Source organism: Mirounga leonina, unplaced genomic scaffold, assembly GCF_011800145.1.
Source record: "Mirounga leonina isolate KUSES-001 unplaced genomic scaffold, KU_Mleo_1.0 Mir_174, whole genome shotgun sequence".
Lineage (NCBI taxonomy): Eukaryota > Metazoa > Chordata > Mammalia > Carnivora > Phocidae > Mirounga > Mirounga leonina.
The window spans coordinates 75,641,858-75,668,684 of record NW_023270451.1 but is presented as its reverse complement, the minus strand read 5'-3'; the positions used below and the strand labels follow the sequence as shown (position 1 = coordinate 75,668,684).

Here is a 26,827-nt window from a genome sequence, read left to right as displayed (position 1 = left end):
CTGGGAGGCCAGGCCATCCACAGGGAAAATACCCGCTGGGAGATAAGCTTTACTTTCACTTAATTCTTCCTCTTTCTCCTCCCCTTCCTCTCCTTCCTCTTTTTGCCCTGCATTTAGGAACCTCTTATAATGACACATTCAACAAGTTGACTTCAAAGTAGTTGTCTGCAAATTCTACATACAGTTTGGCAGTTAAAATACCAAAAAAAAAAAAAAAGGACTCAACTAGCTACAATCTCTATCTCCTAGAATAGAATTAAGAGTTGTTTTATTCCAATTCAACATTCAGTCACCATTTATTGCCCACTTACTCTGTGCCTGGATTCAGTTCCATTTATTGGTAGCTGTAAAGAAGCCAGACGAGGTTCCAGTGGTTGGTCGGAGCTGGTCTGCACTGGCTTGTGCAAACGAACTGTTAAGTTTTCAAGCAATTTTGCAGGCTGGTTGATGTCACATTGGATCTTGAAATTACCCACGGTGGTAGTATTTGTACCATGGACATCAGGAAATGGTAGGAGAAGACTTTCGGGGGAAGGCTGTTGTTTGAGCATTTGGCAACACAGCACCACAAGATTCTCGCTCTCAAGAGACTGACGTTCAAGTTGCAAATTTACCAATATGCAAATAATTAAGATAATTTCACATTATATAAGTGCTTTGGAGGTAATATGATAGTGAATCAAAGTGGTGACAGGTCTTTTTGGGCAAAACCTCTCTGGCAAGGTGACATTGGAGTCGAAACCTGAAATAGGAGAAGTTGACAACTGACAAAGAGAAATCACATTTGAAGTAGGATGCCTGCTGGTACAGGGGCCTGGAGATGCCATTGAGATACGTATGTTCCAGGAACAGAAACTAGCTGTGACGAGCAGAACAGAGACATGTGCAGGGAGAGAAAGTGCTTTATAGGCATCGTGAGGACTTGGGAGTTTTTCCTGAGGAGTAGTGGGAAATAACGTAAGGGTTTTAAGCAGGTAAGTGACATGATCAGTTTTGCCTTTTGAAAAGAGCACTCTGGTTGCTCTATAGTGAATTGTGGGGGTGGGTAGGGCCAGGGCAGAACAAGCTTATGGTAAGACTTTAATCTCACGCTGCCATGCCCTCCGGTGAAATGAGATTTTAGAATTCTGGAAACTGTTTCTTTTAGAAAGATCAAGGAAGAAACTTCGTCAAAAATTTACATTTCTGCCCAGAAAAAAAAAACTACCATAAATAAGGCTGAAAGCCAAACATTTATCTTTCAGGGCTCTCAAAAAGCCTGAATTGCATTGTCCCAGCTAAGCAGTGATTTTTGTTGTCCTATCAGATACCTGACCAGCTACATGGAAACCCAATGAATCAATGCATAAGATTGTATACAGCACTTCACAAGTTAATGGGAATGAAAAAATATGCATTTTATATTTTCATAAGTGATTTCTAATAAGCAATACTTTTTAAAAAGATTTTATTTGAGTGAGAGCATGAGTGCGGGGCTGGGGGAGGGGGTGGAGAAGCAGACTCCCTGCTGAGCAGGGAGCCAGAAGGGGGGCTCGATCCCAGGACCCCGGCATCATGATCTGAGCCGAAGGCAGACGCTTAACTGACTGAGCCTCCCAGGTGCCCACACTAATAAGCATTACACTTACTGAGAAACTGTACATTGTATACATTTTGACAATGTATATTGTCAAAAATAAACAATGCTGGACACTAGTTAGAGGGACAAGGACATATTTTGGTCAGTAATAACTATTGCAATAGGGAAAAAGAGCCTAGGGCAAACGGAACTCAAATTTTGTTTGCACAGGGGTAACGCGTTTTACAGGGAGAATGTGAGGGTGGGATAATAGAGTAAGGGAAGTGAAAAATTGCAAAAAGTGGAAAGGAGGGGTTTGGCCCATGTGAAACCCAGACAAAGGTCCTATCTCCAGGTGTTGACTAGAACAAACAGTAAATTTGGGGGGCAGACTTGAGTTTCTCATGTAGGCACATGAAGGGAAACGGAGGGTCATCCTGGGGATGTGGCCTTCAGCTGTTAGAAACTGAGCTAGTGTTTGTTCTGGTCTTTTATAGACCAAGGTTGGGGCCCGGGTGAGAAGAGGCTTAGAGCAGTCTGGCTAGAGTTTGGTCAAGGAGAGGGTCTTTGTCAATGTTTTGTGGGTCATAAATAGGCTTGTGTTTATTGTGTTTTCAATGGCTTGATTTCCATGTGATTTTTTTCTTCTACACGAAAACACAGAAAATTACAAATTTGAGTTAAAATTTCACTACCTCCTATTTTATCTGAGATAACAAAAATTTATTTTTTTCATTTTTAAGTTTAAGAGAGTGCAAGCTGGGAGAGGGACAGAGAGTGAGAGAGAGAGAAGCAGACTCCTGCTGAGTGTGGAGCCTGATGTGGGGCTCAATCTCATGACCCTGAGATCATGACCTGAGCCAAAATCAAGAGTTGGACTCTTAACTGAGCCACCTGGACACCCCACAAATACAAATATTTTAATGAAGTTCTTTCACGCTGACTGTATGTATGTATGAACGAACATGTGTATATACATGTATATACATTGTACCTAAATATCACAATTCATATACTTTTTAAAATTGAGATATAAATGACATGTATAACATGCTAGTTTTAGGTGTACAACATAATGATTGGGTATATGTATATATTATGATCACCACCGTAAGTGTAGTTCACATCCATCACAAATTTTTCTTGTGATGAGAATTAAGATTTATTCTCTCAGCTACTTTTGAATATACAATATGGTATTATTATAGTCCCCATGCTGTATATTATATCCCCGGGAATTATTTTGTAACTGGAAGTTTGTATCTTTTGATGCCCTTTACCCATTTTGCACACCCCCCCCCCCCCACCAGACCTCCTGCTTTTGGCAACCACCAATCTGTTCTCCGTATCTGTGAGTTTGGATTTTTTGTTTTGTTTTTCTCAGATTCCACACATAAGTGACATCATATGGTATTTGTCTTTTTCTGTCTGGCTTATTTCACTTAACATAATGCCCTCAGGGTCCATCCATGCTGTTGCAAGTGCCGGGATTTCTTCTTTTCTTTGGCTGAACAATATGCCACTGTATATGTATACCATATTATTTCTATCCATTCATCCATCAATGGACATAGGTTGTTTCCATGTCTTGGCTATTGTAAATAATGCTTCAATATATGTGGGAGTACATATTTTTCTTCAAATTTGTGTTTTCAGTTCTTTCAGATAAATACCCAGGAGTGGAATTGCTGGATCACAGCATAGTTCTATTTTTCATGTTTTGAGGAACCTCCATACTGGTTTTTATAGTGGCTATCCCAATTTATATTCCCACCAACAGTAAACAAGTGTTCTGTTTTCTCTGTCTTTACCAACCCCTCATTACTTGTCTTTTTTTTTTTTTAAATTTGAGACAGAGCTTGAGCATGAGGGTGAGAGAGGGAGAGGAGAGCATACTCCCCACTGAGCGGAGAGCCCCATGAGGGGCTCAATCCCAGGACCCTGAGATCATGACCTGAGCCAAAGACAGATGCTTAACTGACTGAGCCACCCAGGCGCCCTTTGTCTTTTTTGATAATAGCCATCCTGACAGGTGTGAGGTGATAGCTCATTGAAATTTTGATTTGTATTTCTCTGATGATGAGTGATGTTGAGCACCTTTTCATGCACCTATTGGCCAACTGAATGTCTTCTTTGGAAAATACCTGTTCAGATCTTCTGCCCGTTTTTCAATGAGATTTTTAGGGTTTTTTTGTTACTGAGTTGTATGAATTCCTTATATATTTTGGACATTAACCTCTTATCAGATATGATTTGAAAATATTTTCTCCCATTCTGTCGGTTGTCTTTTCATTTTGTTGATGGTTTTCCTTTACTGTGCAGAAGCTTTTGAGTTTGTAGTCCCACTTGTTTATTTTTGCTTTTATTTCCTTTCCTCTTGGTATCAAATCCAAAGAAATCATAAAGTCTGCCTCTGGTTTCTTCTAGGAGTTTTATGATTTGGAGTCTTAATATTGAAGTCTTTTTATCAATTTTGAGTTGATTTTTATGTATGAGTTAAGATAGTAGTCTAGTTTCATTCTTTTACATATAGCTGTCCTATTTCCCCAACACCACTTATTGAAAAGACTCTCCTGTCTCCATTGTATATTCTTGGCTCATTTGCTGTAAATTAATTGACTACATGTACATGGGTTTGTTTCTGGGCTCTCTATTCTGTTTTATTGATCCATGTTTCTGTTCTTAGGCCAGTGTCATACTGTCTCGATTTGTATAGCTTTTTAATATAGTTTGAAATCCGCAAATGTGATGATGCTTCCAGCTTTGCTTTTCTTTCTCAAGATTGCTTTGGCTATTTGGGGTCTTTTATGGTTCTATATGAGTTTTAGGATTGTTTGTTCTATTTCTGGGAAAAAAGTTCCATTTGAATTTTTTTAGGGATTGCACTGAATCTGTAGATTACTTTGGGTAGTATGGACATTTAAAAATATTAATTCTTCCCATTCATGAGCATGGAATATCTTTCCATTTATAACTTCAATTTCTTTCATCAGTGTTTCATTGTTTATATATTATAGATTTTTCACCTTCTTGGTTAAATTTATTCCTAGGTATTTTTTTGGGGGGGGGTACAATTATAAATGGGATCATTTTCAATTCTTCTTAGTTTGTTAGTAGTGTATAGAAAACAACATATTTTTTATATATTGATTTTGTATCCTGCAACTTCACTGAATTCATTTATTCTAACAGTTTTGGGTGGCATCTTTAGCGTTTTCTGTATATCCTGTTTCTGCAAACAGTGACAGTTTTGCATCGTGCTTTCATATTTTGATGCCTGTTATTTCTTTATTGCTCTGCCTAGGATTTCCAATACTGTGTTGAATAAAAGTGGGGAAAGTTTGTATCCTTGTCTTATTCCTGACCTGAGAGGAAAAGCTTTTTATCTTTTCCCCACTGAGTATAATGTTAGTTGGAGGCTTGTCAAATACGGGCTTTATTATGTTGAAGTATGCTTTCTTTATATCCACTTTGTTGAGAGTTTATCATAAATGGATGTTGAATTTTGTCAAATGCTTTTTCTACATCTTTTGAGATAATCAGGATTTTTATTGTTCATTTTGTTTAGTGTATCACATTGATTTGTGGATGTTAAACCATCTCTGCATCCCTAGAATAAATCTCATTTGATTATGATGTATGATCTTTTTAACATATTATTGAATTTAGTTTGTTAATGTTTTGTTGAGGATTTTTACATCTATGTCCATCAGACAGATTGGCCTATTATTTTTTTCTTGGGACATCCTTGTCTGGTTTTGGTATCAGGGTAATGCTGGCCTTGTAAAGTGAGTTTGAAAGTGTTCCAAACTTCCATGTCTTGAAGGAGGTTAAGAAGGATTGGTATTAATTCTTTAAGTGTTTGGTAGAATTCACCAGTGAAGTTGTCTGGTCCTGGACTTCGGTTTGTTGGGAAGTTTTTGATTACTGATTCAATCTCCTTACTAGTAATTGTTCTGTTTAGATTTTCTATTTCTTCATGATTCAGTCTTAGTAGATTGTATGTTTCTAGGAATTTATCCATTTCTTCTAGGTTGTCCAAGTTGTTGGCATATAATTGTTCATAGTAGTCTCTTATGATCCTTCATATTTCTGTGGTATCAATTGTAACATTTCCTTTCCCCCCCCCCCCAAGGTTTTATTTATTTGTTTGACAGCGAGAGAGCACAAGCAGGGGAAGTGGCAGTGGGAGAGGGAGAAGCAGGCGCCATGTTCAGCAGGGAGCCCGATGTGGAGCTTGATCCAAGACCCTGGGATCATGACCTGAGCCAAAGGCAGACGCTTAACTGACTGAGCCACCCAGGCTCCCCCCACCCATTTTCTTTAAGATTTTGTTTGTAACATTTCCTCTTTCATTTCTGATTTAATTTGAATCCTCTCTCTTCTTTTCTTGGTGAGTCTAGCTAAAGGTTTGTCATTTAAAAAAAAAAATAGCTCTTTCATTGATTTTTTTCTATTGTCTTTTTAGTCCCTATTTCATTTATTTACACTTTGATCTTTGTTATTTCCTTCCTTCTACTAACTTCAGCCTTGGTTCGTTCTTTTTTCTAGTTCCTTGAGGTATAAAGTTAGGTTTTTTAGTTGAGACCTTTCTTGTTTCTTGATGTAGGCCTTTATCACTATTAACTTCCTTCTTAGAACTGTTTTTGCTATATCCATAAATTTTGGTATGTTGTATTTCCATTTTCATTTGTCTCAGGGTATTTTTTGATTTCTCCTTTGATTTGTTCTTTGACCCGTTGGCTGTTCAGTAGCATGTTGTTTAATCTCAACATATCTGTAAATTTTCCAATTTCCTTCTTATAATTGATTTCTAGTTTCATACTATTTGGGTTGGAAAAGGTGCTTGATAGGATTTCAGTTTTCTTAAATTTATTAAGGCTTGTTTTGTGGCTTATCACATTATCTATCCTGGAGAATATTCCATGTATGCTTGAGGAAAATGTGTATTCTCTTGCTTTTGGATGGCATCTTCTGTATATATGTTAAGTTCTTCTGGTCTAAGGTGTCATTTAAGGCCAGTATTTCCTTATTGATTTTCTGTCTGGACAATCTATCATTGAAAGTGGGGTATTAAAGTCTCCTACTATTATTGCTGTCTGTTTTGTCTTTGATCTGTTAATACTGGCTTTGTATATTTAGGTGCTCCTGTGGTGAGTGTGTAAATATTTACAAATGTTATATCCTTTTGTTGGATTGATCCCTTTATCATTATGTAATTATGTCTCTTTGTCTCTTATCATAGTCTTTGTCTTAAAGTCTATTTTGTCTGATAAAATATAGGTACCACAGCTTTCTGTTTCTATTTTCATGAAGTATCTTTTTCCATCCCTTCACTTTGAGTCTGTGTGTGTCTTTACATCTGAAATGAGTCTCTTGTAGAGAACATACAGAGGGGTCTTGTTTTCTTACCCATGCATTTAAAGTAATGACTGATGTGTATGCACTTATTAGCATTCCATTCATTGTTTTCTGGCTTTGTTCCTTCTTACTCTCTTGCTTTTGTGATTTGATCATTATCTGTAGTGGTAGGCTTGGATTCTTTATCTTTTGTGTATCTACTCTAGGTTATTGCTTTGTGACTTATGAGGCCTATGTAAGACTTCTTACAGATATAACAAAGTAGAAGGAAGGAAATAACAAGATCAAAGTGGAAATAAATGAAATAGAGACTAAAGAGACAATAGAAAAGATCAATGAAACTAAGAGTTTAAGTTGATAATAATTTAAATTTGAACTCATTCGTAGGCTATACATTTTTTACTCCCCTCCGCATTCTGTTTTTGATGTCACAATTAACATCTTTTTATCTCGAGTATCCATCAACAGATTGTTGTAGTTGCTTTTACTACTTTTAGAGTGGGGCAGAGGGAGAGGGTGAAGCTGGTGTCTACTGGTCTCCATCTCTGGAGAGCATTGTAGTCAGCCCCTAAATGTTGGTTGAAGTAGAAGCCTGCCCCTCAGGCCACAGCTTGAAGATAAATGAAAAGGCCTCTGGGTTGTGTTTCCGTCTGCTTTGTTGCGCTGTACTCTGGGTGAGGGCAGAAGGCAGACAGCCAGTTTAGAACTGCTTCTGTTGGTTGGGGTCCTATGAGACCCATGAACATAAGTTCTGTTGGCCACCAGAACCAGGTGATCCGGGGGTGCCCCTGGCTGGCAGCCACCAAAACTGGGGCAGACATATGTTTAAGCTCTTTTCCAGGAGATACTGGTGACCTGGAGTGAACCAGAGGGAGAGGAAGAAGATAGCACCCACCCCCCGAAGTATCTGGAGAGGAGTACAGTTGGCCCCTTGATGTCTAGTATTGAGTTAGGAGCCTACTTTCCGGCTGAAGCTATGAAGATAAGCTAATAGCCCCCTTTTCCAGAAAGATGGAGTTTCAGTCTGTTAGCTCTCTACGCTATGTCCTGCAGTATAGCTGGTTAAGAATTCTTTGTTGGTTACAGTCCTGTGGGATGTCAGCTCTGCTAGCCGTCACATCCAGGTGATCAGGAGGTGTCCCCTGGGCATTAGCCACAAAAACTAGGGCACCAGACATGTGCCCAAGTTCCTTGGAGATACCAGATGTCTGGAGCAAGGCTGAGGGAGAGTGTAAAGTTGGTACCTGCTGGTCTCAATCTTTGGAGAGTATTTCAGTAGATTCCTAGCTGTGTGTTCAAGTAGATGCTTGCTTGCCCATCAGGGTGATGCTTTACGATAAGCAAATAGGCCTCTTTCATAAAAAGACTGCATGTGTTTCACTGGGCTGCCTCGGCACCGGGCCCTGGCTGGGGAGGGGGCTGTATAGGGGGTTAGGGGTGTAGTGGTTGGCCAGGTGAGTTCATGTGAGCCCTTCAAGAATGGTTTCTCAGTTTTCTGTGGCTGCGGGGATCTCATGGATACGAACCCATTGGCTTTTATAGCTAGATGTTAGCCATCTCATCTCTCATCTCTCAGGTGCACGTCTTAGAAGTTGGGGTGTGAGATGTGGGATTCAAACCCATAGCTCCTCAGGGAGAAGCCTGGAGTTCTAAGCTACTTCCTGACTGTGATGGCTGCACCAGGAGAGGGATTTAGGGCAAGATTGTGTCTCAGCCTCTCCTACTTTTTTGATGTGGGTTTTTTTCTTGTTTGCCCTATCTGTAGGAGTTGCTCAGCTAGCTTTTGGATTTCTTTCAGAGGAAATTACTTCATATATACCTGTAGATTCGGTCTGTCCATGAAACGAGGTGAGTTTAGGATCCTCCTGTGTTGCCATCTTGAAGAGAAACTTTCATATACTTTTTATAGCCTGCTTTTTGCATGCAACAATATGTTGCAGACATTTTTCATATCAATAAAAAGTCAACCCCTGTATTCATGCTGAAAAATATATCCTCCTTTTTATACTCCAAAAGTAACTTTTCAGTTACTTTATCAGTTCTGTATTGTTAAATGTCTAGACTACTTGATATTCTTCTAACATAAATAACAGTAATGAGCATCCTTGCACTTACATTTTTAATCCAACTATTGCAATTATCTCTTTAGGATAAATTCCTAAAAATTGTAGGTAGGTCAAGGGGTCTGCTCATTTTCCATTTTGATACATTGTGCTAACACTCTCTTTGGGAAGGTTGTTCAAGTGAGGAAGGTCCTGCTGCTTCACATATTTGTCAACCGGTTTTGTTAGTCTTTGTTGTATTTGCAAATCTCACTGGCAATAAATGATATCTCTTTGTCACTGTAATTAGTCCTTCTTTGGTGAGTAATGAGACTGAATGTTCTTTTCACATTTTAATTGGGTGTTTTATCTTTTTTTAGCTTGCCCATTCAGGATCCTTCCCATTTTTCATTTCAGTCTTTAAAACATGGATTTGTGAGAATCCTTCCTGTGTATAAGGAATTCAACCATTTTTCTGACATATTGCAAATATTCCCCCAATTTTCCATTTGTCTTTCATTCTTGTTTCTGTTCTCCTTGCTTTGTACAGAAAATGTAAGTTCATAGACCCTCATGTTTATCGATGTTTTCTTTACAACTTCTGTGGTCTGTGATTAGGATTATGAAAATATACTTCTCTCTTCCAGTCCTTTGTGGCCTTCTCTTTTTTGGGGGAGAGGATATATAAGCATTTTATTGAAGTATAACACATAAAAGCATACAAATCCTAAGTGTACAACTTAATCAGCCTTCACGAAGTGAATGCATCCCAGATTCTGACCCAGAAACTCCTGACCTGTCCTCTTCCAGGCCAGTGGGATACTACAGTAGAAGGCCCAATGTGATTTCCTAATTGGTGGGCCAGTGGTCCCTACACACTTAATTTAATAACCCATTTTTTACTCCTGGGTTAGAAATGTCTGTCTGCTTACATTTCCACAATTGGTCTATTTCTAGCCTCGCTATTTTAGTCCATTGATCTGTCTGGTTTCATCATTGTCATATTCTTCTCCTTAGTTGAATGATATTTATAGTACATTTTCAAAACTGGCTGCCTAAGCCTGACCTCATTGTTCTTTCTCGATAAGCATCAGAGCCTCCCCTCTCTGCCCAAATCCTATTAAGATTTTAATAATTCATTAAATGTATCTTAATTTAGGAAAAAGTGACTTTCTTCATAAGAGCAGAGTTTGTCTCCAATTTTTCAGTGTTTGTTCTATGCTCCTTGCTGACATTTTACTGTTTTCTTCTAAGAGATCCTGAATATCTTGTTAAGTTTATTCTTAGGCATTTTAAGGCTTTTCATTGTTGTGAATAGATTGTTTTCTTTCATTATAAATTCTAGTCTCACAGTTTGAGTTGTATTTGGAAAGGCTAGTGAGTGTCGAACTCAATCCTAATGGTTTTTCATCTGAGCCTTTTGAGTTTTTCAGGTTTATAATCACATCTGTCTTGTGATTTCAATCCAACCCTTCCAGTCAACATTTTAATGTGTTTAAGATTCCATAGCTTACAAGTGGTAAACTCACCCCCATTGACTTTCCTTCCTCTTCTTCCCAGCCCAACTACTTAACCGGGTTCCTTCTTCTCACTATCCTCACTTACTCCCCCCATCCCCAAACTCAGCTGCAGCCATCCCTACTCCACCAAAATGATTCTTGATAGCATCTCTGATGACCTTGATGCCTCTACATCTAAACCTTGCTTTAATCTCCCATGTCGACCTCTCCCTTACTGTAAGGACTCTGATGGTCATGTCCTCACTTTCTGTCACCTTGTTGGGGCATCCAACACCTGGCATCCTTGTGGGTTTCCTCCTGCATCTCTGGCTGTTCCTTCCCCATCTCCTTGTGGTTTATCTTCCTCTTCTATTTTTTCCATTGTTGGGGATTCTTAGTGCTCAATTTTAGACCCTGATTTTTTTTTTTTTAAGATTTTATTCATTTTTTTGAGAGAGAGAGAATGAGAGAGAGCACATGAGAGGGGGGAGGGCCAGAGGGAGAAGCAGACTCCCTGCCGAGCAGGGAGCCCGATGCGGGACTCGATCCAGGGACTCCGGGATCATGACCTGAGCCAAAGGCAGTCGCTTAACCAACTGAGCCACCCAGGCGCCCCGACCCTGATTTTTTTATATGTTAGTCTCCATGTAGGTGATTTTGCCCATTTTTTATGATTTTAATTACCAATCATGCTCACGGCTCCCAACTTAGTATCTCTGGACTAGGCCTTACTTAGCTCCAGATTCATGTATCTAGTTGCCTCCTTGGCATTTCCACTTGAATGTCTCAAAATCATCTTAAATTAAGCATGTTCAATGTCATACTCAGGATATCTTTCCCCAAACTCATTCCTCTTCCAGTCTCCATCAGTGAATGGCATCACTATCTTACCTGGGATTGTCCTTCTCCACTCTCTTCTCCCTCCCGATCCTATTCAATCCCCAATGACACAGATTTAACTTCCTAGTGTAGGTCCTGCATCATTCACCTCTCCTCCTTTCTCACCACTGGCACCACTCTGGTTCAAATCACCCTAGCCTTTCACTGGGCTGCCAAGAGAACATCCTGAGGACTTTCCTTCTGCAAGCTCTTATTCTCCTTCAACTTCTTCTCCCCGTATCCATGCAGATTTATGTTGTTCTTGTGCTTATAATCCTTTTGTTGTCTTGCCATTGCCCTTCTTTGTAGGTGAAGACCCAAATCCTCAACTTGGTTTATAGGGCTCCACCAATGAGGCCCCACCTTGTGCTCTTACCTGTTTACTTAGCTATGAACAGTTTGGTTCTTGTAGTTGATTACCCCAGTTACCTCCTTCTGGGATTCTCTCACTTGCTATTCCTTTGGACTGGAAACCCTCTCCCCTTCCACCCTGTCTCCATCTCCAGTTGGCTATGATTAATTCTCTGCTCAGGGAAGTCCTTCTGAGGCCTTAAACTAAGTCTGGTCTCCCTGCTGTGAGCTCTTGTGCCACCTTGAAATTTTCCTTCATGTTGATTATCAGATTGTAATTGCTGATTTGTTTGCCAGGCTATTTAAAAAAATTTTTTTTAAAGATTTTATTTATTTATTTGACAGAGATAGCACAAGTAGGCAGAGGGAGAGGGAGAAGCAGACTCCCCACTGAGCAGGGAGCCTGATGCAGAACTCGATCCCAGGACCCTGGGATCATGACCTGAGCCGAAGGCAGACACTTAACTGACTGAGCCACCCAGGCGCCCCCAGGCTATTTAAAATCGATCTCTTCCAGTACTTGAAGCCCTGTGAGGACAAGGATATGGGCATGTTTTGCTCATTTTTGTATTTCTCCTCCTCCAGGGCCTGGCATATAGTGGGCATCGAAACATTTTGTGAATGCTTTTTTTTTTCCTGGAGAGAAAATGAAAATTTTTGTTTGTTTGTTTAAGTAATCTCTACACCCAATGTGGGGCTTGAACTCCTGACCCCTAGATCAAGAGTCACATACTCCTTTGAGCCAGCTAGGCACCCTTGAATTTATCTTTTATCTTGATTTTGAATCCAACTACTTTATTGAAAGAGCTTGAGTCAGTTTGAGTCCTTGGAAAAGCAGATGCTAACAACTGCACATGCAAGAGATTAGGGTAAATGAGAGAGGGAGCAGGAGTGGGCAGGGGAAGCCTCCCAGCCACGGTGCCGGTAACAGCAGTGAGGGTCCCATTAGCCAGTGTTTTACTTTGTTAGTGAACCACTAGGTTTTATCTACCAGTATTTTATTTATAATTTTTGAATCAACACTCACATGTGAGAGGGCAGTTGGATTTTTGTATTTTATTTTTGTTAGGTTTCACAGTCACTGTCATCCTGGTTTCATAAAAAAGAAACTGGAAGCTTTTCTTTCCCTGGATCCTTCCTTGGAGATTCAAAAGAATCCTGGCACTTTTGAGGATGCACTTTTTGGCCACTATATATTTCTGGTGTTTTGGTTCTCCTGTTTTTTTTTTTTTTTTTTTTATCTTGAGTAAATGTCAGGAAACATTTTTATTGAATATTTATGCAAATTTGTTAACAAAGAACTCTGGGGACTATTCTCTTTGGTTTTTTTCTATTTCTCCTGTGTTAGTGATTATTTCCTCTTTTACATTCTTAATTCCATACATTTATATATTTCCACTATAATTCATAATTTTTTTTTTAAAGATTTTATTTATTCATTTGAGACACAGAGATAGAGAGAGAGATACAGAGAGAGAGGCAGAGGGAGAGGGAGAAGCAGGCTCCCTGCTGAGCCAGGAGCCCGATGTGGGGCTCGATCCCAGGACCCTGGGATCATGACCTGAGCTCAAGGCAGACATTTAACCATCTGAGCCACCCAGGTGCCCCTATAATTCATAATTTATCAAGTCAATTTGTTTCTGATTTGCAATTTATTTAGGCTTCTTTTTATTAAATTTTTTACACTAGTTTCTCAGGTACTTCTTGAGTTGGAAGTATAGTTTGGGGTTTTTCCTTTTTATTAACAAGGCTTATTTTTAGATATATGTATTTTTAAAGATCTTATTTGAGAGAGAGAGAGAGCACAAGCAGGGGGAGGGGCAAAGGGAGAGGGAGAAGAAGACTCCCCGCTGAGTGGGGAGCCTGCTTTGGGACTTGATCCCAGGACTCTGGGATCATGACTTGAGCCAAAGGGAGATGATATAACTGACTGAGCCACCCAGATGCCCCTAGATATTTTTCCAAATATCAAAATATGCTTGTTATATAATTCCAAATATAGAAATGTGTAACTGAGAAAGTGAAAATTCTCTATCACCAGAACTAACCACTGTATGTGTTAATAGCTTGGGGCATATTCTTCCAGATTGTTTTCTATGCATGTATTTGTCTTTCTGGGTGTGTATGTACCAGTAATATTTGTAGGTATTCTATAGATGCATGTATATATGTAGGCACACATACTTCCATGAATATGTACATTATCTATCTACATCTATCTGTATCCATGTTATAGTCACCTGTGGAGAAAGATGGAATGCCCCCCATATTTTCATCGTTAAGTCAGGACTGATGATGTATACACACATCAACAGGGTATGAAAAGGTTTTTTTTTTTTTTTTTTTTTTTATACTTAATTACATAGTGGAGGTCCCTGGGAGAGCAGGGCAGCCCTCTCAAGCAGCTCCTAATCGACCTTGAGAGGGCAAGGCAAGGAGACTGGCTGGAGTTTTTATTGTGGCCGGGGTGAGGGTTCCCACACCAGGGCAGCGGCTTGTGTGGTTTGGATCTTTTGTTGGCCCCCAGGCTGTCTTACCAGTTCAGAGGTTGGGGCAGAAGAAGAGGAGGGAAGGGTGAGGCTTAAGGGCTGGCAGCAGACATCAGATGGAGTCTGACTCTTCTTTACACTATTTATGTCCATCTGAGTATACATGTAGCTAGGCCTGTATATAAACACACACAAACTGTCCATCTCTCCACACATATCTACATGTTGCAACTGTCTTCATATTAATAATCTGTTTAAGTTAGTAAATGTAGATTAACCTCATTCTTTCAAGTGCATGGATTTCCATTGCATGGATGTGCCATAATTAGCTGTTATTTGGTGGATGAATTAATCATTTCTGTGTTCTTTCTGCTTTTACAAACAATGGGACACTGACCATCATGCACACTACACCTTTGTACACGGGCAACTATATTTGCCATCCAATAGCACTGAACTCTTTCATGTTATAGATACTGTACAAATCAAGGTCCCACATTTTTTGAAGTTACATTCTAGTGGAGAATGGATGAGGGATGAGGGACAAGGGACAAATGGTTTATTAATATGTTAGTATAATTAATGCTATGTAAACATAGAAAACAGAAAGGAGATAGTGATGGGGGTGGTCTGCTAGCTAGTGTGGTTAGGGAGCCCCTCCTCATCCCCTTCCCCCCTGTAATAGGGCAGAGAGATGTGGGAATGACTGTGGAATATGTCTGAGTGAAAAAGCATGATTTTGTAGAAAAAGTCTGTTGGATAATTTTTAAGTCAAATGTGTATGTATCTTAAATTATGATGGATCTTGTCAAGTTCTTTTCTAAAAAAAATGTACTCCTTGATATATTAACACTTTTTTTTTTTTTAAGATTTATTCATTTTTAGAGGAGGAGTGAGTGAGCATGAGGGGAGGCGCAGAGGCAGAGGGAGAGGTGGAGAAACCCAAGCAGACTCCGTGCCGAGTGAGCCTGACGTGTGGTGCAGAACCCCATGTGGGTCTCAATCCCACGACCCTGAGATGGTGGACCTAAGCTGAAACCTTAGGATTGGGCACTTTGACTGCACTCCCAGGTGCCCATATTCTTAAGCAAGCATCTGTTCTTTCCTTCCTCATCAAAAAGGATGGTAACCTTTTTTTTTTTTTTTAAATCTTTTTCAGTATGGTAGACAATAAATTATATCTTAATTTGTACTTTGTTCATTATTAGTAAAGCTGAACATCTTTAATATGTTTATTATACATTTTTATTTTTTGGCAAATTGCTTATTGATTAGCAACTCTCTTACAGGCCATTAGCCATTATTATACTAGATATTTTTTCCATGTTTGTGGTTTGTCTTTTGATTTTAGTATCAAATTTTTTGGCATCCAAAATTTAAAATTATGTCCTCAATTTACCATTTTCAGTGAGTGTTTTGTGTCATGCTTACTGGCCTGCATCATTCATGCATCCATTATTTCTAAAAATAAGACACTGCAAGTTCAAAGGCTTTCAGAAAACATTAAATTCTTTGATCTTTTCACAATTTGTTTATCCTTAAGGCCCGAGGTAAGAATTCAGCTTTAAAAGCAACGAAACCATGCCTAGCAGGTTGTCCCCAGGCCATTAATCATCCTTTTGTTTGGCTCCTCTCAATCGATTTACCAGGCCGCTATTACAATAAGCCCAATTTCCACACTTAGACCTACTTTGTGATGCATTGTTTTTCTGATCTGTTTTGGCACCAGCATCACACTGCTAATGATTAGAACTTTATTGCCACTTAGGCTAATAACTTCCCTCAGATTCTCTCACCTGCACACGTTTCCAGAAATTCCCTGATTTTTCTTAGATGTTCATTCTTCCAGATTAACCTTAGAATCAATTTCCCCCCCCAAATCAACTCAAAAAATCCTACTGGGATTTTGATTGAGACTCCATTAGAATTACAGATTATTTTGAGAAGTATACTTTCACAGTACATTTTTCTAAAAACTAAATAGACTTAGTCAATTTTATATAATTTTCTTCATATACTTCTTATACATTTCTTGTTTATTCCTGTGTGTTTTATTTTTGTCCCTATCAGCTGTTTCCCACACATTTAATATTCTGTATTTTCATTTTTCATGAGATTTTGACCCCTGGATTTAGAAGTACATGGAGATGTTGGTGTTATCTATTATTTCTAGTTTGATACTCTTTTAGTCAGAACATGTTCTAGGATTTTAAATATATATATTTTTAAAGATTTAAGTAATCTCTATACTCAAACTGGGGCTTGAACCTAGAAACCTGAGATCAAGAGTCGCATGCTCTACTGACTGAGGTAGCCAGGCAACCCTAGGATTTTAAATCTTTTAAGGTTCATTTTATGCCCCCAGAACATGGTCTATCTTGGCGAATGTTCCATGGGCAGTAGAAAGGAATGTGTATTCTGCTGTTGTTGGGTAAGGTGTTCTTTAAGTGTCAATTAGACCCTGTTGATGGCATATAAAGTTTTTCTGTGTCCTCAGTTTTCTGACTAGTAGTTCTATTAATTATTGAGAGAGGGGTACTGAAGTCTCCAACTATATGTGGATTTATCTAGACCTTCTTTCAGTTTTTACTGAATATATTTTGAAGCTTTGTGGTAAACCTTTAGAATTGTTGTCTTGATGGGGGCTAAACCTTTCTTCACTGTGTAATGTCACTCTCTGTCCCTGGTCTGGGCTGATTTTTAGAAGTAGAGGATTAACAGATTGATCTTTTTGATACAGTGAATCAAAGAGGGGCCTGGGAATATACGTTGTAACAAAATTCTCAGATGATTTTTATAATCAGGCACTATAGTTCTTTACAAACACTAGAAATTGACTTTGGTTAACTTAGGCAGAAAGGAACTTATTGGAAGAATATCCAGTAACATCTACTGGATTGCTGGAGTCCTGCTATGAAGCCCAGACTGGTATCTCTGTAGGGAAGCAAAAAAAAAAAAGGGGGGGGGGCAAATTGTAGTATTTTGTGACTGTAGAGAGCCTTGCTGTTCTTAGTCACTTCATTTAACCATCCTTGTGAGATGAGTTGACAACTACCAAGTGCTTGGCTTCTTGCTAACTGGAGGCGGCCCTGGGTTAACAGATGTTGGAGATGGGAGTGTCTGAACTTGCCAGTAACAGAGCACGGTCTTGGCAGAAATCCACTCTGAATGTGGAAAAAAATGGACACCAAACAGAAAGTATTGTCACACGTGAAGCATCATGAACACAGATAAAATGGATTATCTTTTCAGAGATCATTAGATTGCATCTCCAAAAAAAACCCCCAAAACCCCAAACAGAACTTCCTCCTAATCCATCCTGTCAGAACTGAAGGGGGAACAAGTGGATGTTAGGCAGAGGGAGTCCTGCATACAATGAGAATTAGAAGTTGAGCAAACTAGACTGGTATGAAAGTGTGGAAAACCAGATGTCTTCTCTTCCCCAGATACTGGTTTGCTCTGGAGATACCGAGGAGTGGGTGCAGAGAGGTCTGACCTGGCCAGGACGTGTTAATGTCAGTCCTAACTCACAGGGTCACACAAAATGCCTACAAAAGCTGGGCCCAAATAAATAATAGACCTAAGATGTCAGGAATGCACTATTTGCAGAATGGCTGCAAAGGACATCCATTCATGTAGGTGGAGAGAGGATTTCCCCTTTGACATAAAAATCTACTTAGAAGTAACTGGGGCACAATAAATTGAGTCATTCCTTGTGACTTGCAGGTTCTTATGAGTGCATCATTCCTGGGGGCCCTGTGTCTTTTCTCATCGGTCTGTGTTGTATGTGCCATTTCTGCATTTACTCTCCCCATTGAGACCAAAGGACGGGCCCTGCAGGTAAGTGATGCAGAAATCTCTTAAGTATTCTCAACTATCCTCTTTGGACCAAAGGAAATGAACTTGGAGTATGGAAATTCTTCTTTGAACCCACCTGACATCCAGGTGTGTACTAATGTGTGTGTGGTATTTGCTTAATGGGTTCCAGTAAAAAAAAAAAAAAAAAAAAAAAAAATCCAGTTTGCTTGCATGTAACTTCGAGCAGCACTGAAACTAAAGGAACCACGTATTCACTCCAAATCTTTGCTAAATTCTTGAAAGAGGACATTTATAGTGTGATTTTTCTGAATGATGTCAATCACACTAGAATTAACTCTGAAGCTACCATTGCCAGTCAGGTACACAGGGTAAATGCTAGGGTCTTAATTCCTTACAAGTTTATTAAGAAATCTTCTATTCCTAGTTTTGAGTGTCAGACACTGAGGGTGAATGGAGAAGGCTTTCTTTTTATTAAATGTATTGATCTACTGAATCACTTCTTATTCCAGCAAATTAAATGAAGACCTGTAAACCAATGTCTACTGGAGAAGAAAAATGCATTTTATCTTTACAAAGAGCTGTGGCACATTTTTAAAAACTTGGTTTAATTTCTGTATACTACTTGGTAATACTACATACAGAAACTGATGATGTAGTTTTGAAAAATAAGGCACATGAGAATGAGGTGGGTAAACTTTATATTGATGTCCTTCTTCGGAGACTATAGAGAACTTCTATAAAAATATATTTTTAAGATTGGAAAGGTTTCTATGGGAGATGGCTGGGGGAAGGTAGCTTTTCTTTGACATCAAGTCTGTTAAAGTTTCTTAGAGAAAATGCATATATACTTGATATTTTCCATGAGGTTTGTAGCAAAAGTTGGCCTGAAATTTGGTAGCTAAGGCATGAACTTGGGGTTGTATCATTAAGCCTTTCAAAACAGTCAAATTCACAATTAAAATTTGAATTTAAATTGTGTGCTTATCTATAAAGTATGCCTAAATTAGCATGAATCTTGCATATAATTGCAAAAAAGCTGGGAATAAATGAATTTTTTCCCAGATCCTGTTTTTATTTTAATTTTATTACTTTATGGGAGACTCCCATGGTGTGATAAAAAATTAAAAAGTGCATCAAGCTTTCCTATATCATGCATTCCTATATCATGCAATGACTTATCTGCCCTTTGTTGAGCAATCGTAGCATGCAGGACATCACACCTGTGCCTATCACTCTACTAGATTAGGTATGGTGTAGGGAAAAAAAAAAAAACCTAAGGCGTTTATGTTGAGATGTAGTCTTTTATTGCTATTTAGGCTTATTGTGGACACCTCTAAAACTGGGCACCCCACGGCTTGTTCATCTACTCCTCCCATCCGCACTTTGCAGTGGAAAAAGAACTCACTGCAGCCATAATCAAGTATCATTGTATTAGCCAAGTCTATTTATGAGAGGGTTTATACACCTGCTTCAATAGGGGTGCAAATCATTCCTATTTGAACCAGAGGTGCAAATGGCTTAGTCAGGAAACTTTCTCTGTAAAGGGCCACACCATAAATATTTCATTTTGTGAGCTAAATATCGTCTGTCACACACCTCCACCACCTTTCAGCCTTAAAAAAATGTATGGTGATTAGCATAATAAAATTAAAAAAAACAAACAAAAACATCCCTATCTCTTAGACTGTGTAAAAGAGGGCCAGAGGTTAAATTTGGCTAACAGGCCATAGTTTTGTTGAAATAAATGTATAGGTCCAAGATGGAATAGCTCCTGCCCAGAGTACCGTATCAGCAAACAAATTTATTTTAGAGAGTGCAAGAGCTGGGGGGCAGGGGGAGAGGGAATCTCAAGCAGACTTCCTGCAGAGCCCAATGCAGGGCTCGATCTTACCACCTGAGATCATGACCTGAGCCGGAATCAAGAGTCAGACACTGGGGCACCTGGGTGGCTCAGTCGTTAAGCGTCTGCCTTTGGCTCGGGTCATGATCTCAGGGTCCTGGGAGTGAGCCCCACCTCGGGCTCCCTGCTCGGCGGGAAGCCTTCTCCCTCTCCCACTCCCCCTGCTTGTGTTCCCTCTCTCATTGTGCCTCTCTCTATCAAATAAATAAATAAAATTAAAGTCAGACACTTAACTGAGCCACCCAGGTGCCCCAGCAAACTAAAATAACCTTCATGTCCCTGTAAATGTTCTACTGGGCCAGAAACAGTGTGTTCAGTGTGCCAATCACCAAGCCAATTCGGGCTTATTTTTTATCAGTAAAAGCTTCCTGCCTTCTGCCCAGCTTGTAGTTCTCTGGACTCTTGGGAATGGACATTGCCTGCTCCATAAAGTGTCAAGTAAGGTTTGTTTGGGTCACCTAAATCATTTTTAACTGGTTTTGGCAACAAGGACGAGCCTCTGAAGCAAACTGCTAACGGCCCTATGGAACAGTAAGACACACATGCAAGGAGCCTGCTGAATCCTTTGAGTTCACTGTTCCTCTCATCAAAACCAAGGGCTGTGGGTAAGTCACTCTAGGCCTTGTGTGCTGCTCTGATCTAAACGAGCTGTGTGCTACAAACATACACAACTATGTGTGTGTGTGTGTGTGTATGTAAAATACAGTTCCCAGACAGGTACCGCATTATATTGGGAGTCTGCAAGGGTGGCAGCAGTTAGCAACTCCTAAAGCCTTGAGATACATCCTTTGCATAAATTGCTGGGAGACTTGGGGAAGTAAGATAAGAAATTTGACCTGTTCTAACCATTGGAACAATAAAATCTAAATGGGCACAAGTTGGACTACTAAAAGCCATTACTAATTGGAATCTTGGAAGCCAAAGATGTGAAGTTGGTGGGCATGGGTTGAGCACCTAAAAGAGCACTTGCCACCTAAATCTAAGACTCCAGTGCAAGGAAACGTTGGTCACAGAACAAGGTAGACTGACACTAGGTCACTTAGCAACCTCAAGAAAAATTCTGTGCAACACAAAATCCCCAAGCCCACTTAGGGATTAATTTACTCTGAGAAACCCAAGACTTAAATAAGATCAAGTTTCAAGGAATTGAGGTCTTGGAAGCTGTATCTACCGCCAAGAAGTGCACTTAAATAAAAACAAGTAAGGGTTCCCAAATCAACAACCAGGAGAGGATACCGATTTTAATTGGTATGTAGAAGTCTCCAAGATGTTTCAAAAATCCAAAATAGTTTGATTCAGTGCAAAAGGCTAATAAAGTTTGAGACACAAGAGATACCTAAAACAAGACTGTAAGATGATGGGACACCTTGAACTCCCCTCTATCTTCCTTTACCTGAGTAATCACAGTCTACTCCTCCATTATCTGTAATTGCCTTTCCACCCTGTAGAGACCAGAAGACCCAAGCCAATGGTCCTGGAAGTTAGTGACCTTAAAACAGCAACAGTTCCAAGGCCAGAAACCTAAGACAACAGCTGGGTCTCCCCTATTGCATCCATCCTAGGGGGTCCATCATCATCACACTGGCCCACAAATTGGTGCTATCAACTGGGACAGTGGAAAAAATTGTCCTCGAAGATTTTATCACATTTGAATGCCCCCATATTTACTCTGAAAGGACGGACCTCTACCCCCCTCCACGAGGCTAGGGTTGATGAACTATGAGGGATTCTCCTATAAATTACTACCAGTTATTCCCTCAAACTGCCAAGGGGAAACTAAAATTAATGGAAAACCTTACCAAATCTTGAGAGGTACACTCGATTTTAAACCCCACTCAGTGGAGCCTGTAGATGGGATCCTGGTGTAACTGGCAGAAGCTGGTGAAGAGAGAGAATTCTTATCAAAGTCAGCTCTTCTGGACCACTGTAATGTCTGGTCAAGAGAAACTGCACATTGTCCTTTCCTTTCCAAACCCAGATTCTTGGGAATTTGGTTTTAGGGAACCCATTGGTTATTGATCCTTTCTCTCCCGGGGATGGCAATTACTTTTCAGTTTGTTTCCTGAGACTGTGGCTTTCTGCCTGCTGGGGCTTGTAGGTTGTGCATTCTTGTGTCTGTAGGCAGCTCAACTGTCAGGATGGGTGCCAAAAGATGGCTGCACAGAAATGTGGGTTGTACCTCATTTGTGTCTAGGGGCCTACCAAGTGTTGATCAGGGAATTGCTAAGGTCCTTTTTCTTTTGGTTATCTTTGGGAGAAGTTATGGATCTTGGCAGGGTAAAATCTTTCGGAGCATTAAATATTGCTAGGAATATTTATGTTTTGTGCTGGCTGGAATTTGGCAAGGTAGTTGCAAGGATTTTTAAAAAAAAGTAACTCTATAGTACCCTATGGCCAGAAGTTGGCCAAATAAGCAAATATTCAGAGTCTGATAGAACTTTTTAGGCCTTCTCCCTTAAGATACAATGAAATTTATACATTGGAAAAATGCCAAACACAAACAGCTCTAAATCTAGAACACAGGAATCTTTTGATTTCTTAGTTGAAGATCATCCTCCAGATATAAAAAAGCAAATTGAAGATTGGATGGGTGGGTCAACCCCTTGGTACCATTCAGGGTGCAACCCAATTCTTTGAGGAATTAAAAATGTCCTTGTCTTACAAATTGAGTCTTTACAAGAACAGAAAAAGGCCACCCCTCCTCTTAAGCTCCCCTATTCATCTCAAAAGGCTTGTAGGTGTTATCAAAATTCTGGACTTAGGAAACAAAGATTCTTCTTGGAGGAACTTACATTCTTTTTCTGTGCCTTTGAGATGTAAATATTCCAACCAGTATTTTCTAGGAACCATTAAGGGCCATTTCTTTGGAATGCAAACCTTGGGGAGGCAATTGTTACTTTAAGGCTATTTGGAAATCAGGTAAGTGAAAAATTTTTAAGTCTTCTCCACAAACTCTAGTAAGAAGTTTGAGCCATCTGAGCAGATAAACTTATTCTATCTGCCAGAAACACAATTTGGATCCAGTTATTCTTGACACACTAGTGAGTTTAGTATATTATTGTATCCATTTTATGGTTAAAATTTTAAAACAAAAGCTATAAGATACCGGTTTGCATCTGTATGTTTGTTATAGATAGAAAAAATATAACAAACATCTATCCTACCTACAGATGGTATTGCCAAAATTAATTTGTAAAGAGCTCTATTTAAGTTGCCTAAAGACAAACATGTGTTTATATAAATCAAGTATACTCTCAGAAATACAGAAACTAACTCAAATGTTTTCCAAGTTCAAGTGATCTAGGAAATCTTTGGTTTAAAAAATAAAGCTATTTTAAGCTTCTTGGCTTAATTAAAACAGGCAGTTCTTTAGAGTTATCAATATTAAATACAGATAGGACTTTTATTCCTTCTAGGGTTTACTGAAAGTCAAATAAGGTGATGGTTAGCTGTTTAATGTCTCATGAGTAATCTAAAGAACAAATAATGAGAAAAGTTTACAGATAAAATTTTCAACAATAATTACGCTTTATGGTAGGTTTCCTTAAAAACTGTTCCCCAAAATTTTTTTGTGACCTGAAACCTTAAAGTTATACTGAGTTAAATTAAATGATGGACATTCACTAAATATCTAGATCATTTACAAGTAAGATAAAATACGGAGACCTTAACTACTGAACATAAGTTTATCCACTTTTGGCTTCCTTTTACAGAGGAAATAAAAATACTTCGGTGTATTAGTAAACATGTTTTGTGCCACACTGAAAAATTTCCTATGAGGAATATACTTGAAGTTATAAAATATATTTATACATTTGTCAATCCACAAAATGCTAGCCAACAGATAGTTCCCAATTGCTTAATGATTCTAAGGGGCTAATAATTCTAAATAATATACATAAATAAAGGAAACATCTCTGCAATAAAGGCAGGATGTGTTTTGGGTAAGAGAAGTTATCAGATATGGAGATGTCTTTATTAAAGGAAAAATAATTTGTCCAAAGGGAAACAATGGATTGTTCCACAATGAGAGGAAAAAGGACAAAACCTGAATGAATATTAAAAGAGTTGTTGGTTTGTGGAAAAGGCTAAGATTGGAATGGATATGTTTTTGTTTTTTTTTTTCTTCAAGATTTTATTTACTTGAGAGACCACAAGCAGAGGGGAGGGGTAGAGGGAGAAGCAGATCTGTTTAGCCAGGGAACCTGGATCCTGAGCTGAAGGCAGGCACTTAAATAGGGGTGGCTCAGTCAGTTAGGTTTTAAAAAAGAGTTTTGATATCAAAAGTACACTGGTACAAAATTAGAATTTGTTTTTCTGTTCAAAGGACAGTGTTCTTAGATTATTGACCTGCGCTAAAGATAGTATAAATAATTTAGTTGCTTTCTAGGCAGATTAAAGAATTTGTGGTCTTACCAAAATACTTGACCACGCTTCATGTTGTCTTTAACAGGTCTTCAAGTATTTAACCCAGTCTTCTCATTATTACAACAACTAAGGGTTTTAAAAAATAAATATGTAACTTTGTTATTAGCCTTTGAAGTTAATTGGTAAATGGGTATCTTTGGCAAAATTCCCCCAACTCAAATTCTAAACAAAGTCTTTTTGACTTTGAATTAACGGACATTTTCTGGAGGTTCCCTGGCACATCTCCAAAGATTTTTTCTAATAAGGAGATAGAACAAAAGTTAAGCCTAATTAGGCTTATTTGATGTTAAATTATAGAGGAAACATTGTCAAGTTAGTGATGTTAACCTTCTTAGGCTATATCCATACCCATACAGATATGTTGTTAATGTAAATGTTTCAAAAATCACATTAAATTCCTTAAAATCTGATATGTACTGGTATGTTGAGTTATAATTCCTGTTATCTTAAAATGCTTTATCACAGAAATAACAATTTCATTATAATGAATAGTCATTAACAATATCATGGTTTTACTTGTATTTTTGCAAAAGTGAGACTCATGGAAAGGGCCCTGCTAAATTTCAAAGTGTTAAACCGTGGGTACATATTTCACAACTAAGGAAGGTTCCATCTGGCATCTGGTCCTATGTAAACACCTGAGATTCAAAATCAAATTGACTAGGAAGAAAAGCAGACATTGAGACAAAGTGTTTCTTCCCAGGACACCACACCATGACTATTCCTCCATGCCTCCTTCCCTCTCTGACCATCCTTTATGATTCTTTTGTCCACCTATTGCTTCGCCCTGGCCAGCAAGGAAGATACTATTATATACATATCTCAGGCCATTACAAAGGAGGGTAAACCAACTACTGGATCTGCTGGGAGGCTGGTGATTCTGTAGTTCTTTATACTTGTCACAAACTTCTCCCCGCTTTCCAGTGCCTCACTTTCTCTGAAACTCACTGGATAAATACTTCTAGGGAAGTAGACAAGTAGACGGAATACATAAGCAGGCCAACGGGCTTAAAGAAATATCCCCCTCTACAAAATCATTCCTTGATTTCTAGTTGGTTTGGGACATAGTGATGTGGAATAGAAGCAGAGAAATGTTCACCTTTAGCCCAAAAGACTGACCTACAGCCTGCATAGTTTCGATAAGGATCAAATATGTACTGGTTACTACATTCTTCAAGGGTCTTATGATTGCCTGTACATCTCACCGATAGTTAATATTGAGCTGAATGATAAGCACCAGAGGAATCTTACGGAAGTAGTTTTACAAGTAGAAATTCAAAGACATGTGTGATCTAATAGTGCCTGCACATCCCTCCCCCTTGAGCACTAGGCATATAACTACCAGCAAAAGGACAGCTCTTTCTGCACACAGGTCCTGTCCCTGTGCTATAATAAAAGCACCTTTTTGCACCAAAAAAATCTCAAGAATTCTTGAGTGTTCGCTTGCCACCACACATCAATAGGAACCTTGACCCTGGAGCACTCTGCAAACCACAGGCATTGTTTTGGCAAGAATTAGTGTCTCCCTGATATGCTGTGTTCTCTCAGAAGTTTTAAATGCATATGAGCAGCCACTGACTAGCTAAACATCTGTCCACACGTTAACAAGAGAATACAAGAACATTACCAGCCCCAAGAATATAAGCCTGACATCTTTTCTGAATACTACACTGAGACCTGAAGAGCCAGTGGTAACTGGAAGTCACATTATTTTTGATCAAAAATAGGTCCAAGATGGAACTGCTCTACTCAGGGTGTGGTGCCCCATCACAAACCAAAACTTCATGTTCAGGTCCCTATAAATGTTCCAGTCAGCCAATCCCCAAGTGCCAAGCCAACTCTGGGCTCTGATACTTGTTCCTTATTCTTCATCCTATGAAAGCTTCTTGATTTCTATGGCATTTTGCAGTTCCCTGGGCCCTTGAGAATGGAGACTGAAACACTTTTTGAAGTAGGCAATCACCTAATTTGTTTTCTTCAGTCATTTTTAAAAGTTTACAAACCTACCTGGGTATAGCTATTAAAAACTTTAGGCCCAAATATTTCTCATGCAAAGATGTCTTGGCTACACATGGGAGGGTTAGCCAAACAACCCACCCCCAATCATAACTGACAATCCTGATGCTGATGTTACAGCAATTTATAATTAAACCAAAGGATAATATAATAAAACCAAAGGGTAGTAGTGATGGACAATCACAGCCAACAATGACAAAGCTGATGCTCAAGCATCTTCTCAAGAATTTTAGGAACTCCCAGTACCTGTGGAAGTATCCAGGCTTAAGGAACTTTACAATGTTGTCCACCAGTCTAGTATCCAGGCTCCCTGGAAGACAATGAATTAGTCAACAGCAAATTTTATTAATGTGATTTTAATTGAATACTAAATTCAAGAAATCCTTTATAAACTTACGTGTATTGTTTACCCTCCTTAGTTGTATTAGTCATTAGTAGAAATGGAAGTCAACAAATTTCAAGTCACCCCAAACCTAATAGTTCTA

General features: G+C 39.0%; 1 protein-coding gene across 1 annotated transcript in view; it reads left to right on the top strand.

The window, feature by feature from the left end:
• SVOPL (SVOP like) overlaps window positions 1–18,765 on the top strand; it is a 74,222-nt gene extending 55,457 nt beyond the window's left edge. The window contains exons 14-15 of the mRNA XM_035021190.1: window positions 17,906–18,019; window positions 18,508–18,765. Of these exons, the coding sequence (XP_034877081.1) occupies window positions 17,906–18,019; window positions 18,508–18,519 (126 nt within the window). The 3' untranslated portion in view covers window positions 18,520–18,765. The remainder of the gene's footprint in view (window positions 1–17,905; window positions 18,020–18,507) is intronic.
• Window positions 18,766–26,827: the final 8,062 nt, after the last annotated feature.